At 55.6% G+C, this 14,759-nt stretch overlaps 2 protein-coding genes across 8 annotated transcripts in view; both read right to left on the minus strand.

Moving 5' to 3' along the window:
* Positions 1-248: 248 nt before the first annotated feature.
* On the minus strand, positions 249-4,587 carry APRT (adenine phosphoribosyltransferase). 2 transcript variants are annotated; one of them, NM_001245571.1, is given in 6 exon segments: positions 249-565; positions 825-1,321; positions 1,522-1,600; positions 2,362-2,495; positions 3,420-3,523; positions 4,428-4,516. In NM_001245571.1, coding segments are annotated over 5 exon segments (540 nt in total). In that variant the 5' UTR covers positions 4,508-4,516; the 3' UTR covers positions 249-565; positions 825-1,178.
* Positions 4,588-8,767: 4,180 nt separating this feature from the next.
* Positions 8,768-14,759, minus strand: part of GALNS (galactosamine (N-acetyl)-6-sulfatase) — a 45,563-nt gene continuing 39,571 nt past the window's right edge. For 2 of the 6 annotated variants that reach the window (XM_002192670.7, XM_041718547.2), the window contains one exon: positions 12,612-14,589. In XM_002192670.7, coding sequence (XP_002192706.6) covers positions 14,503-14,589 — 87 coding nt within the window. In that variant the 3' untranslated portion in view covers positions 12,612-14,502. Of the gene's footprint in view, positions 10,023-10,571; positions 10,951-12,611; positions 14,590-14,759 lie in introns of those variants that run through there. The other 4 variants (XM_072934229.1, XR_012057699.1, XM_072934230.1 and 1 more) reach the window with 4 other exon arrangements.

The following is a 14,759-nucleotide window of genomic DNA, read 5'->3' on the forward strand; positions in this document are numbered from 1 at the left end:
GGAAATCAGCTGGAATGCTCCTTCCAAGTGGAAGGGCTGGGTGGGGAAGGGGAGCTGAGCTGACCAAGCCTCTCCAGCCAGAGGTGGGTGCAAGGAAAGAAAAGGTGCCTGAATGCTCCCTGAAAAACAACTCCTAGCATTTGGGGGATAAGGGAGAGCTCACACCACAGCCTGGCCCCACTGATCCCCTGGGGCTGCAGGGAGACACTCCCAAGGGTCATTCACAGCAAGAACAGCTCTGAGACAGCTTAGGAAATATAAAAATACATCAATATTTATTTTACCTGTGAGTCCAGTCCCTGCTGGGCCAGGGACACAGTCCCTGATGTTTTCAGGCTTGTGGAAGTTTGGCACACAGGGGTTTAGCTGTGACCAAACTGAACCGTGCTGGAGAAGCATCTCCAAACCCCCCTCCCACACCTGAGAGCACTGCAACACCTCTGCTGTGGCCTCAGCTGGCACCGAGGGCAGGCTCTGAGCTGGAAGCAGCCTGATGGCCCCCACCAGCCCAGCAGAGGGGAAGCAGCAGCACAGGAGGGGCTTGTGGTGCAGGAGATGGGGAATTCTGGCTGAACAAAAGGTGCCTGTGGTCTCCAGGGAAGGAAAACACTGACTGGGCTCACCCCACACCAGCACCATCCTGATCTAAGGACACAGCAGGCACTTCATTCACCTCAACAAGCACAGCCCTGGTCTAACAGCAACTTGTTCTGGGGTGAGTGACAGCCCGGAGCAGCCAGCCCATCCCGAGGTCAAATTCAGCAGGATTTATCCCTCGCAGAAATAATTGCTTTTTGCCCATCTCCTGTGCTTCTTTGGGAATTTTTTAGCAGGTTCCTTGGAGGCTGACAGGCCCAGCCCAGGGAATGCTGGTGCCCTGTCAGAGCTCTCCTGCCTCAGCAGCAATGTCATCACTTTGGTCTCCTAAAAACCACAGATTCGGTGAAGATACATCTTGGTCTCCCTCCCCCCCCCCAGTCAATCATCCTGTTCCTTCTTTCTAAAAGGATGAACTCCAAAAAGGGATCATTACACTCAACACGGTGCCTGGGAAATATAGGATTGAAGAGCATCTGGCCATGCTGTGTTTAACCCCCTTGCCCACCCCCCTGTGACATCCAGAGTCACTACAAAAAGCCCCAGATTTGTTCCCAGTGCTCCCTCCTCCCTGCTGCTCCTCAGTCATACTGCAGCAGGGAGTAGAAAGGGATGGAATTCAGCTTTTCTGACCCTTTCAGGGCTTTCAGCTCTATGATCACCAGGCACCCCAGGACTTCAGCCTTCAGCCTCTTCAGCAGCTCGCAGGCAGCACGCATGGTACCTGTGGAGGGGAGCAAAACATCCTCACTCCTGGGGCAGCTCCAGCCCCACAGCCACCCCTGTGCTGCCAGGCTGTGCCCAAAGCCAGGCTGGACAGGACTTGGTGCAACCTGGGCTAGCAGGAGGTGTCCCTGCCCACGGCAGGGTGGGACTGGGTGGGATTTATCCAAAACACACGGGTGTCACACGTGCTTCCCTCACCTCCAGTTGCCAGCAGGTCATCCACAATCAGCACTTTCTGTCCTGCTTCCACAGCATCGCTCTGGATTTCCAGCTCGGCCTGCAGGGAGCAAAGAGCAGCTTTGTTTTAGTCTGGCCTTGGAGAGAAACCCCTCGTGGAGCTGCTGGTTCAAGTCCTCAGCGACATCAGCCTAAACTCAGCACCTAAAATCCCAAAACCCCACAAATTCCAGCTACAGGGGAACGCCACAGAAGCGCAGAGCAGGGAGGGGATTGCTGTGGCACGCCAAGCTCCTGAACTCTCATCCTGTGAGTTATGGTGGAATTTCTCCAGCGAGGAAAATCTCGCTGCGATCCTCACAGCGAGGAAAATCTCTCATCACACACCGAGGAGCTCTGCCCAGAGCCAGATCCAAGCTGGCACCTGTCTGGATGTGCCACACCAGCTCGGTTGGCCCAAATCCTCGTGGCTCAGGCCTGGCTCTGGGGGCTCTGGGGCTGTTAGTTCCAGCAGGAGCAGCACGGGGCAAGGCTCAGCAGGGTGATGCTCGCAGCAGGGGCACGGGGCAGGATGGGGGAAGCCATGTGGGGCTGCTCTGACTTACAGCACTGACTGCCACGCTGGGGGACACTCTCCGTGGCTGTGCCCCTGAATTCAAGCCAAAGAAAGCCATTTAGCACCCAGCCCGAGCACCAGCCCCGAGGAGAACCGCGGCACAGCACCCAACATCACCCGCAGGCACGAACCTGGCACCTCCCGGGGCTTGTGCCAGGTTCTCCACGGCAGCAGAACCCGGCTGGGACCCCCTCCCCAGGGGTTTTAGCCCCCCAGCCGCAGCCCCTGCCGCCCCCAGGGCTCACCCTGCCGTACTCCAGGCTGTAGGAGATGGACTCGGTGGCACCGGGCAGTTTCCCCTTTTTCCGCACGGGCACGAAGCCGATCCCCAACCTCTGCGCCAGCAGGGTCCCGATCAGGAACCCACGGGAGTCCAGGCCTGGGGGCACAGCAGGAACCAGGAATCACTCACCTTGGAAAAGGCCTCCAAGACCATCAAGCCCATCCATCTGCAGCACTGAGCCACGTCCCCAAGTGCCACATCCATGTATTTTTTGGAACGGTGACTCCACCACTGCCCCGGGCAGCCTGTTCTGATACCCGATCACCCTCTCAGTGAATTAATTTTCCCTCATATCCAACCTAACCCCCCCCAGGTGCAACTTGAGGCCTTTTCCTCTTGTCAGAATCGTTTCACTGGGGGAGGGTCTGGGCACAGCCCCTCGGTTTAATCCTCCCATTCTAAAAGCAATTTGCTCTTCAAGTCACATCTGAAGGTAGAAAACACAGCCCACACTCCCGTTCTCACCCAGACGTGCTGCTGCTGGCCCCAGGAGCCCGTTTCCCTCCCCTCTGACCCTTTTCCTTAGAGATAAAGGCAGCAGGGCCCTGGTATCAGTCCTGCCACGCAAGCAGGAGCTCTGCACCTGCGGGCAGACTCCCCTTATCACACCTGGGCCAGGTTTGGTCTGTGCCCCTTTGGCTGTGGGCCAGCCCAAGCAGTGCCCTCCTCAGCACCCTGCCAGGTGAGCTGAGCTGCTCTGGCCATTGAGGAGCTTTGTGCTGGCCTGGAAAGGCTCCCTGAGGAAAAGCAGCAGGGACAGGGCCTGCCTGCCCTGGGGACACTGTGGGCACAGCAGGCTTTGGGTGCCCCCTCCTTTCTGACAGTGAATTGTGGAACTGGCACATCCCACAGCAGCATTTCAGAAACTCACGGGAGGAGGCCAAGGGTAGAAACTGTCCTGGTGTTACCAACTTTCAGGTGATTTTCGTGTCCAAGGGCTACAACATTCCCCCAGGGCCACCCCAAACTTCCCACACCCCGGCTCTACCCTGGCCTCGGGGATGTCCAACCAACACTCACCCACAACAAAGTCGATTTTAGGGAAAGACGCCCTCACATGATCCTCCAGAAGATCAATCAAAGTCCTGAAGGCCACAGGATCCTTCAGCAAGGGGCTGATGTCGCTGCAATGAGGGAGGGCAGGGCATGAGGGAAACCTGTGGGGCTGCTCTGGAAACGGGGAGATCCTAAACCCAGGGGAGGGTCCCAAACCCAGGGGAGGGTCCCAAACCCAGGGGAGGGTCCCGAACCCAGGGGAGGGTCCCGAACCCAGGGGAGGGTCCCGAACCCAGGGGAGGCTCAAGAATCTGGGAAAGGCTCCAGAACCCAAGGAAGGTTCCTGAGCCCAGGGAAGGCTCCAGAACCCAGGGAAGGTTCCTGAGCCCGGGGAAGGTTCCCAAACCCGGGGAAGGCTCCTGAGCCTGGAGAAGGTTCCGGAGCCCAGGGGAAGCTCCTGAGCCCAGGGAAGGTTCCCGAACCTGGGGAAAGCTCCCAAATCCAGGGAAGGTTCCCAAACCCGGGGAAGGCTCCTGAGCCTGGGGAAGGTTCCTGAACCCGGGGAAAGCTCCCGAACCTGGGGAAGCTCCAGAGCCTGGGGAAGGCTCCCGAGCCCAGGGAAGGTTCCTGAGCCCAGGGAAGGCTCCAGAACCCGGGGAAGGCTCCAGAACCCGGGGAAGGCTCCAGAACCCAAGGAAGGTTCCTGAGCCCAGGGAAGGCTCCTGAACCCAGGGAAGGCTCCAGAACCCAGGGAAGGCTCCAGAACCCAGGGAAGGCTCCAGAACGAGAAGCTTTCGAACCCGGGGGAGGCTCCAGAACCTGGGGAAGGTTCTGGAGCCCAGGGGAGGCTCCTGAGCCCGGGGGAGGTTCCGGAGCCCAGGGGAGGCTCCTGCCCGGTGCTGCCGGGGCCAGGGATGGGCAGCGAGTCCCCGGCCCGGCTCCAGCCCTGCTGCCATCCCCATCCCTGGTCCCAAGCCCGGCTCTGGCTCCCTCCCCGCTCCCGCTCCCGTGCCGGTGCCGGTCCCGCCGCACCGGAACAGCACGCCGGGCTGCGGGAAGTCCGGGAAGGAGCGGACGCGGTCGCGCACCGCCCGCAGCCGCCCGTCGCTCATGGCGGCCCCGCCGTGCGCAGCCGCCGCAGCCCCGGTAGGGCCGGGCGGGGCGGGGCGGGGCGGCTCCGCCCGCCGGGGCGGCACCGGTAGGGCGGCACCGGGCGGCACCGGGCGGCTCCGCACCGGGCGGGCACCGGGCGTGCGGCGGCGCTGCTCGGGGGACGTGCGGATGAGGCGCCTCGGGGTGTGGAGCATCCGTGCCCCCCGTGTTTGGAGCTCTGGTATCCCGGAGCGTTTAGCATCAGTTCCCCGGTGTTTGGAGCTCCGGTACCCCGAGATATGGACCTCCATTATCCCGGAGTGTTGAGCATCAATCCCCCGGTGTTTGGAGCTCCGGTATCCCGGAACATTGAGCATCCGTCCCCCGGTGTTTGGAGCTCCGGTATCCCGGAACATTGAGCATCCGTCCCCCGGTGTTTGGAGCTCCGGTACCTTGGGGCATTGAGCATCAATCCCCCGGTATTTGGAGCTCTGGTACCCCGGGTTGTGGAGCCCCGGTATCCTGGAACATTGAGCATCCTTACCCCCGGTGTTTGGAGCTGCAGTATCCCAGAGCGTTTAGCTTCTGTCCCCCCGGTGTTTGGACCTCCGGTATCCCGGAGCGTTGAGCATCAGTCCATCGGTGTTTGGAGCTCCGGTACCCCGGGATGTGGAGCTCCCTTATCCTGGAGCATTGAGCATCAGTCCCCCCGGTGTTTGGAGCTCTGGTACCCCGGAACATTGAGCATCATTCCCCCTGGTGTTTGGAGCTCCAGTACCCTGGGGCATTGAGCATCAATCCCCCCGGTGTTTGGAGCTCCGGTACCCCGGAGCGTTTAGCTTCAGTCCCCCCGGTGTTTGGACCTCCGGTAGCCTGGAGCGTTGAGCCCCAGTGCCCCGGTGTTTGGAGCTCCGGTACCCCGGGATATGGAGCTCCCTTATCCTGGACATTGAGCCCCAGTCCCCTCAGTATTTGGAGTTCAGGTACCCTGGGACATTGAGCATCAGTCCCCCCAGTATTTGGCACTCCGGTACCCCGGAGCGTTGAGCCCCAATCCCCTCAGTATTTGGGGCTCCGGTATCCCAGGCCACTGGAGCCCCAGGCCCCCATATTCGGAGCTCTGGGATGCTGAAGCACGGAGCATTGCCCCCCAGGCACACAGAGCTCTGGTGTCCCAAATTCCCGGTGTACAGAGGTCTGATACCCCAGACATGGATTATCCCAGAGCCCCCAGCCCCACATGAAGGTGTGGTACCCCAGGACATGAGGCACTGATACCCTCGGTGTGTGGAGGCCTGACACTGTAAACAGAGCCCAAATCCCTGTGTGCATGGAGCTCTGATAACCCTGGTGCATGCAGCTGCAGTTCCCAGGGACATGGAGCCCTGGCACCTTGGCACGTGGAGCTGCAGTTCCCAGAGGCATGGAGCCCTGGCACCTTGGCACATGGAGCTGCAATTCCCAGGGACACTGAGCTGCAATTCCCAGGGACATGGAGCTCTGGCACCTTGGCACGTGGAGCTGCAGTTCCCAGGGGCATGGAGCCCTGGCACCTTGGCACGTGGAGATGCAATTCCCAGGGATATGGAGCCCTGGCACCTTGGCACGTGGAGCTGCAGTTCCCAGGGCCATGGAGCCCTGGCACAGCCCCAGGCTCCCCTCTGAAGAGCTCACAGGTACCTGCTCCGTGTGCAGCTGGATGTCCCTGCCTGGCCCCAGCCCCAGAAAGGAGCTCCCTGCCTGGGGGTTTCATTTCCATCACCCTGCCAGCCTTCCACAGACAGCAAACTCCTCAGACTTCACTGTTTCCTGCTTTCCCATCCCTCATCACCTCGTGTGAACTCCTGGAGTCATTCTGTGTTTGTTAAACCCGTTGGTTGGGATCAGGGACAATAACACAGCCCCAGGTCCGGACTAACAGCTCCTGGTGGCACCGAGCCCTGGGCAGGGCAGGGAGCTCGCACAGCTCCCATCTCCTGCTGGTCAATGTTGTTTGGCCGTGCAAAATCCACCAAATGAGTTCAGTTCTCCTGTTCCATTAGCAAATCCACCTTGGATCTGCTCCAAACCCGGCCAGGCACAGCTCGCTGTGGAAAGCAGAAGTGGTTGGAGCTGTAACAGCCCTGGCTGAGCTCAGCGTTTGCTGCTGAGAGCTGTGACCAGGAAAACGTCACCCACACCCTCTGGAGAGCCCCTGCCATGGCAGGGACACCTTCCACTAGCCCAAGGTGCTCCAAGCTCCTTCCAGCCTGGCCTTGGGCACTGCCATGGGCAGCCACAGCTGCTCTGGGCACCTGTGCCAGGGCCTGCCCATCCTCACAGGAGGAATTTCTCCCTAATATCCCATCTAACCCTGCCCTCTGGGGAAGTCATTCCCCCTCACCCTGTTCCTTGTCCCCAGTCCCTCTCCAGCTCTCTCAGAGCCCTCAGGTCCCCCTGGAGCCTCCCCTTCCCCAGGCTGCACAACCCCAGCTCCGGTTAAGGTTAACTCCCTCTGCTGCCAGAGACAGCCCGTGCTCCCTTCCCAACCATTCCCCCACAAAGTAAGATTTTCCCTGCACTCAGATCATCTCTTTGGCACCAGAAGGATCCTCTGGGGCAGCTGATCCAGGGAAGCAAGGAGGGAGGGAGGGAGGGAGGACAGGGAGCCAGTGGAGCCAGGCTCTCCTGCCTGGGCTGGATCCTTCCTCTGATGACCTTACAAGCACAGCACTGGACAAGGAGCTGCTCCAGCAACTCCTCTTCTTCCTGGCAGATGGAATTGCTGATGGAATTTATCTGCCTACTCGTGGAAATAAATAAGCAGGAGCTTATTTCCTGGGAAAAAGGATCTTTTCAGCCAGCCAGGCAGCTCTGCTGCTGCCTCTCACTAACGGAGGGGCCGGAACAGGGGGTCTGTGTCACCCCTGTCCTGTTTGTGACCCCCCCACGGTCCCACCGAGTGTTCCTGGAGGCTGAGTGAGGTTCCCAAGCCCCTCACCAAACCTTCAGCAGGATGAGCTGCTGAGTGCCCCCACTGCTCCACCCCACAGCCAGGGATCTCTCCTCCTCCTGGGATGTGGGATCAGCTCTGTCCCCATCAGTTCTGCCGGGAAGGGCACAAAGGATACACCAAACTGGACCTGCAGTGAGCAGCTGCCAGAAATCGCGGTTAAAAGACAACATTCCTGAGATTCCTGTCTGAACTCCTCATTTACCCCCATCTCCAAAGATTCCAGCTGCACCCACCGGCACAGACTGGACTGGAACACCCCAAGGAAATCAGTTTTCCCTGCGATTGTTCCACCTTTCAAACAACCCTGCTGACTCCTACTGCAATTTCCATCTGCAAAGAACTTTCCTAGGACCCCTTTCCAAATGTGATGTCAAAGGGCTCTGGAATATCACCGGGAGGTGACTCCACATCCGCTCGTGGCTTCGAGCTGCTCTGTGCCTGGCAAAGGAATTATCACCAGGAATTGCCCCAGGGAACGCTGGCTTTGCCTCTTTTCTGGACACCGAGGCCATCAGTGATTTAAAAGTACTTTTAGATCCTGATAGGAGAGGTGTTATGAGCCGGGGAGCAGAGGAACTGGGAATACAAAAGCTTGGGAACTAATTTTAATCAGCTTAACCGGGCAATTAAAGAGCTGTGCTGAGCCTGGAAGTTTCTGTTTGTTCAGGATTTTAACACTTCAGTGTGAAGTGGAACAAAATGCCCCAAATTTCAACATCCCCCTTGCAAGAGGGAAAACAAGCACAAAAATTTCCCTGCAAATCCACTGGAATGTTTCGTTTCAGTCTCAGCTGAGGAAACTCATGCACTTTAAACCCTTTAAAAAAAACCCCAAAAAACCAACAAAAAAAAACCAACCCAACAAATGTGAAATATCTTATTTCAACACCAGAAGAATGCAGCTCCCCAGCCAGATCCCTGGGCTTGGGATGGAAGCCTCGGACCTGGTTTTGTCCCCCTAAAAGAGGGAAAAGTGATCCAGCTGTGCCTCCCTGCCCGCTGCACAGGTTGGATCAGGCCCTTGGAGAAGACACAGAACTCCTCTCCCTGCCCTGGCCAGCCTGGCTTTGTGTCTGATCCAGCAGGAATGGATTTGGCTGGCATTCCTCCTCGCTGCTGCCTTTTATCTGCTCTCCCTTTCAGCTGGAATTGTGCTCCCAAGCTCCTGTCACCCAGAGGGTGTTAAGGGACTCCAAGAGGGACAAAGGCCCCCAGAGCTGCCAGACTGCCTCTCTGCAGAAGCTGGAAGGCAGAGGTTTTTATTCCCTCCTAAAAGACCAAAAGCTTCTGGCTACGGATCCACCTTTATTTAGGATTTATATAATCCCAACTAGACTGCAAGCAACAACAAAACTTTAAACGGTGGAAGGGGATATAAAGAAAACAGGCAAATGGAGCCTTGGTGTTTCAAATAGCCATTTTCCAAAGGAGAAAAGAACCTAAAATGGGATTTCAGTTCTTCCCTTACAGCTGTTCTTAAAATTTGACAGTTTAATTCAAGGGGCACCACAGTGTCGCCTCCTGATAACATAGAAAAACATCCAGTGCTACCAGAAAACAAAAGGAAAAGTCGATTTCCAAGTATTCTAACTGCTAGGAGAGATGGAAAACAGGCCATTCGAACTGCAGAACAGCTATTTGGAAGCTGAACAAGCAAAGGAACTCTTAAGAGAATAAAAGTGTGTTTAGTTTGTCAAGTTTCCCAGTGCTGAGGACAAGGGCAGGATCCCTGGGGAGGGATTTCTCTGCTGGCTGTGCTCCAGAGGCTGCTGGGGGCTCTGCAGCCAAAATTCACCTCCCAGCACCCCAAACCTTCCTCCCTCACAAACTCCATTCAGTTCTCACCTTCCACGGGTCCTTCCTCATTCTGGAATTCTTTCATGGGGTTATTTCAAAGCTGTTGTCACTGGGGAAAATAATGAGTCCCCAACCTTGAGGAGACCTTTATGTGAAAGCAGGAATTTTGGGATGCTGTCCGTGATGTCTGGGAAGGGCTGGAGGTGACAGGTATGGAAATGCCACTGCCACTGCTGTCCCAAGTCCCACAGCCTCCTTCTTGGAGATATCAGTTCCACTTCTTTTAGTCAAATCCCACTGCCCCACAACAGCCCCCAGGTTTTACCAGCAAATCCATGGGACTGTCCCTCACTTCCCTTGTTCCAGAGCTCCTGATTTTCCCTTTGGCACATTCCCCAGGCTCCCCTCAGCCAGGCAGGGCTGTGTTCTCCTCACTGCTGCTCTCAGGGCAGTTTGCAGGGCATTCACCTTGGCTCCACGTGTTGGGAATCGATCTGCTGCTTCCCAGTTCCAGCATTCAGCTCCCCAAATTGTTGATCCCCAGGGACCAATTTGCCACTGAAATAATCCATTTGTCGCTACAGGATTTGAAATCAAGGCTCCACTGCTGCAGCCAGAGCCTGGAACAGCAGCCGGAGTTCTTCCAGGATTATTAGTTCCATCCATTTCAGAAGCTCCTCTGCACAGAGGGTGGGATGATAACAGAGCCTCAGGGGCAGAGCTGGGAGGCTTGAGAGGCTCAGCTAATTGGAAATTAAAGACAAGAAAGAAATTCTTCGGACTCTTAGGCCAGGAAGATATTGAGCTTTTAGCATTCAGCATAATAAACACAGAGAAAGGAGCATCACAGCCCTAAACTCCAACATTCCTTTGGCATCTCTGTCTCCTAGCTTGAGAACAGGAGCCACCAGCAGACCAGTTTGGCTGCTGCAGGAGCCTGAGCGGGCAGGAAATCCTCCAGCCCCACTCCTGCCCCAGTTCCCGAGCTGGGCAGCTTCAGGCCAGAGCTCAGGGTGGGTTTTAAGGATGGTTTTTAAGGGCAGATGTGGCCCAAGTGGGCAGTGGGGGCTGCAGGCACCATCCCCACCCCTGTGCTGGCCCTGGTTCCCCCCAGCCTCTGAACTGCACCGTGTGGGCTGGGAGATTGATCCGTGGTAAAAATAATTCCAGGAAAACAAACCAAGTTATTTTTAAGCCCAGTCAGTCAGTCCCATGATCCAGGGGCGGATCTGGGACAGTGCCCCAAAGCAAGGCGTTACTCCCTTGGCTTACAGGTGAAGTCACAGACTGCATTGCTGATCAATTAGTTTATTTTTCCTCATTAGTTCTTCACCTCACAACTTTTAAATCTGTACAATTTTAGGAAAGGCATTCATTTAAAATTCCTCCTATTATCCAGCTGTAAAACAACTATTCCTATTTAAATTTAAAGCAGAAGCTTTGTCACGTTAAACCCTGATTATTTATTATCTGCTACGTGTCCTTTTATTCTAAACAGACACGTCATGGCTTCACTTACTTGCTTTCAAGTGCAAAATTTCCCTCCAGGATCTGTGTCCTGAGAGTACTCCAGGAATGAGGAATGAGGGTTTGCTGTGCTGGGAGGGGGGACAAACCCCGAGGCTGCTCAGAGCAAGTTCCAGGGGCAAAGCAGGATCTTCCAAAGGGCAGCTGTGAAAGAGAAGAGATGAGAACAGCAGCAGGCAGGGACAGGAGGAGGTGTCAGAGCAAATCCTGGGGGCTGAGCAGCGTGGCCAGGCCAGGGCCCAGCTCTGATCCTGGGGGAGCACAAAACTCACCAAGTGCTGTTAGCTCACAAGCTCTGAGGGCTGCCAGGATTGCCAGGGAGCTGCAGCCATGGACTCCCTCCTCTGGTGGAGTTTTACACGTTTTACAGTGTAAAAGTTTTACAAGTTCTGCAGGGCTCTGACAGTCCCAGTCACAGAGCTGTGGAATCAAAGTCACCGAGCTTGGAAAATCCCAGAACTCAAAATGTCCCTCAGACATTTTCAGAGGTTCCAGGCCTTGGTCAGAAGCATTTTAGACCCTGGCAAGCAGCTGGAAACAGCTGTGATCTTGGGTTTGAGCCATGGAATGAGTTACCAGCTTTGAAGGTGGAACAAGTGGTCACAGATGGTTCGATGGTGTAGTAAAAGTAATTACAAATTAGAGGGGAAAATTTTTTAGTATTGTACAGGGGGGTTTTAACACCTGTACAGGGGGTTTTACTTTGTACAGGGGGGTCAGAGGTTCTAAGATGGAGGAAAGTGGGCCTGATCCTGTTCTTCCTCCTTCTTCTTCCTTGCCTCCATGTTCTTGGTGATGTTGGCACTCACAGATTGGTTTAGAGTAGAAAAGCACATTGTAACATAGGTAGTAGGTATTGGGGAAAATCTGTAAATATGTAATATGTAATATATCATATAAAAGATAGCAGCAGCCCTGGGTGGGGAGAGAAGAAGACAGCAGGCAGTGAGGGTGTCAGGAGTGTGTGTGTGCCTCTGCCTGAGCTGTGAGCAAACCACAGCAGCCCCAGAAGAAAATCTTTTAGATAACTTGCAATAAACTGACTTGAAACCCAACAACAAGAGGCTGCAGAGTTTTTCTTTGGAAGCACAGGTTGGAGGAGAGACTTTACCACCACACGAGGCCCCTGAATCAATCCCGGGGTTCTCACAGGAAAACACCTTGGAGATCATCGAGTCCAGCCCTCAGCAGCACCACCACGGCCACCCCAGGGCCACATCCTCGTGGTTTTCAACATTTCCAGGGGTGGGCATATCACCCTGTGCCAATGCTTTTCACCCTTTCCATGAAGAAAATTCCCTGATATTCAACCTGACCCTCCCCTGGCACAACTCTCCTCCTGTCCCTGTTCTAGACTCTGTCCCCTCCTGGCAGGAGCTGTGCAGAGCCACCAGCTCCCCCCTGAGCCTCCTTTTCTCCAGGCTGAGCCCCTTCCCAGCTCCCTCAGCCCCTCCCCAGCTCCATTCCTTCCTCTGGGCATGGAGAAGCCCTAAAGCACAGGTGGAGCAGCCCCAGCAAATTGGGAATTCCTGGTTTTATCTGGTCTCCTGTGCTGACAGACCCACAACTGCTCCCTGAGCTCACCCTGAGGGAGCTGCTGGCCACATCTCCCAAGCCTTGAGCTGTGTCCAAACAAGGAGGAATGTTATGGATGAGCTGGAAATGCAGTGATACACTTGAAGGAGGATTAGGAACATCCTAAGAAATGTGGGCTATAAACAAATGTCACTTGCAGATGTGCAGGGATCCCTGAAACGCTGGCTGGGATTTCTGAGAGGTGCAACAGCAAGAGCTGACCCAAGTGCTGATCTCATTCCAGTTTAATGGGATTATCCAGCTTCAGCAGACACACACCAGAATTCCCGTGGAGGGGATTACAGGTACATAAACCATGGGATGGGGGAATGGGAGTGTTTGGGATTACAGGAGGGTGGGACAAGCAGCTGAGAGCACCAGAGCAGAGCTCTCAAGCAGCCCCAAGCTTAGCTGGGGAGGAATTTGAGCTGTTCCCAGGTACAGAGCACTGGATTTTCCTAAGGCAGCACAACATCACACAGACAGGGCACGTGTACTGTGGAAAACACTGGAGGGGTGGAAGCAGAGCTGGTGGTGGGACAAATGGAGAATCATGGAATGGTTTGGGTGGGAAGGGATCTAAAAACTCATCCTGCTCCAGCTGCCATGGGCAGGGACACCTTCCACTATCCCAGGCTGCTCCAAGCCTCTCTGGGCACCCTGTGCCAGGGCCTCCCCACCCTCACAGGGAACAATTCCTTCCTTACATCCAACCTAAGCTTCCCCTCTCTCAGTCTGAACCCAAACACGCTCAGCTGCTGCCCTGAAGGCCCAGAGGAGGCTGGTTTTGCTGCAGCCAGGTTTATTGGAGACAGGGAAGGGTGTGGAACAGGCTCCAAGGCAGAGCAGGGATCTGCCCTGCAGGATTGAGCAGAGGCTCTGTGTTCCCCAGGAACTCTGGCTAAAGGAGAGCTACAGACAGGCTGGGGAAGGTTTGCACAAGGAGAATTCCTCGGAGAGTGGCTGGAAACGGGGTCAGGAGTTAAGGGCTGATGCCAAAGGGGCATTTCTGAGCCTGCACTTGGCTGGGCCCAGAGCACGAGATGGGAAGTGTGGCTTGGCCCAGCCTTAGGCCCAGATTTTTGGAAATTAAGGAAAGCCCCAAAATGAACACCTGACCCCCAGCTCCCCACAAATGTCCTGCACCAACATTGGCAATAGAATCCTGGAATGGTCTGGGCTGGAAAAGACCTGGAAGCTCATCCAGTGCAATCCCACTTCCACTGTCCCAGGCTGCCCCAAGCCCTGCCCAAGCTGGCCTTGGACACTTCCAGGGATCCAGGGGCAGCCTCAGCTGCTCTGGGAACCTGTGCCATGGCCTCAGCACTCCTACAAGGAAGAATTCCTCTCCAATATCCCATCTCTCCCTGCCCTTGGGCAGTGGAAGCCATTCCCTGTGTCCTGGCACTCCAGGCCCTTTCCCAAAGTCCCTCTCCAGCTCTCCTGGAGCCCCTTCAGGCACTGGCAGGGGCTGTAACCCCAATCCAACACTTACCTGAGGACAATCCCCACCTTTCCTTAAACCACGACCTAGGGAATGTTTGCAGCTACACATGGAAGGAATTCAGGGCATTCTCCTCAGTTCCAAACCCCTCAGCTGTGAGCAGGAGGGATCCCTGGTTTGCACCCAGAGCTCACAGATTTGGGGAGAAAGGAAAAACAAGCTGATGTGCAGAGTTCACAATGGGAATCAAATGTTAAAACAACAAGCTACAGGCAAACAAAACATGGGCAGTTTGGGCAGGGCTCTCTGGCAGCTCCGAGTTTCCTGACCTGTCCCGTGGCTCCTGCTGGGGCACCCCAGTGAGCAAGGCTGGGTGGAAGGAGCAGCAGTGATCCACAGCATTTTGGAGCTGATGGCAGAGTCGTGGCTGTCCAGAAAGATTTCACAGCTGACCCAGTCCTCACTGGAGTTACCATTTAGGGAAAGAACTGGGGGAAGAGAGGAGTAGAGGCTGAACCCTGAGCACGAGGAATATAAACACTGTCCCTTTTGGAAGAGCAAGTGATGATATCACGCACACATCACACCCTTCCTGTGTAAACAGGAGTGCCAGCAGGAGCAGGCACTGGAAATGGCATGTCCAGCTGCCTCTGGGTAGCTCTGGAGGGCTGCAGCCATCAGTGAGGCCAAGAGCATTTCTTAGGATCCGATTCTGGTGCTTTCAGGCACTTCCCAAGCTTCTCGCAGCCTGGAGGGGACCAATTCTGTTAAAAACAAACAGAAACAGACAGAACGATGATTCACACCGAGTATCTGCTGAGCTCTCACCCCAACCAGCTCTTTATGATCCTCACAAAGACACTTTTATGTGCTGCTTGAAAAATGAAACTCCTCTTGCAGCCGAAGCCTCTGGGCTCATAAACTTCCCCACTCC

The sequence above is a fragment of the Taeniopygia guttata genome, chromosome 11 (genome assembly GCF_048771995.1).
Source record: "Taeniopygia guttata chromosome 11, bTaeGut7.mat, whole genome shotgun sequence".
Classification (NCBI taxonomy): Eukaryota; Metazoa; Chordata; class Aves; order Passeriformes; family Estrildidae; genus Taeniopygia; species Taeniopygia guttata.

Coding starts and splice junctions, on each gene's coding strand:
- APRT (XM_030282023.4), bottom strand. CDS start 4,507: ATGAGCGACGGGCGGCTGCGGGCGGTGCGCGACCGCGTCCGCTCCTTC. Junction 3,524..4,427: donor CAGCCCGGCGTGCTGTTCCG/GTGCGGCGGGAC, acceptor CCCTCATTGCAG/CGACATCAGCCCCTTGCTGA. Junction 1,322..1,521: donor TGACCTGCTGGCAACTGGAG/GTGAGGGAAGCA, acceptor TCCCCTCCACAG/GTACCATGCGTGCTGCCTGC.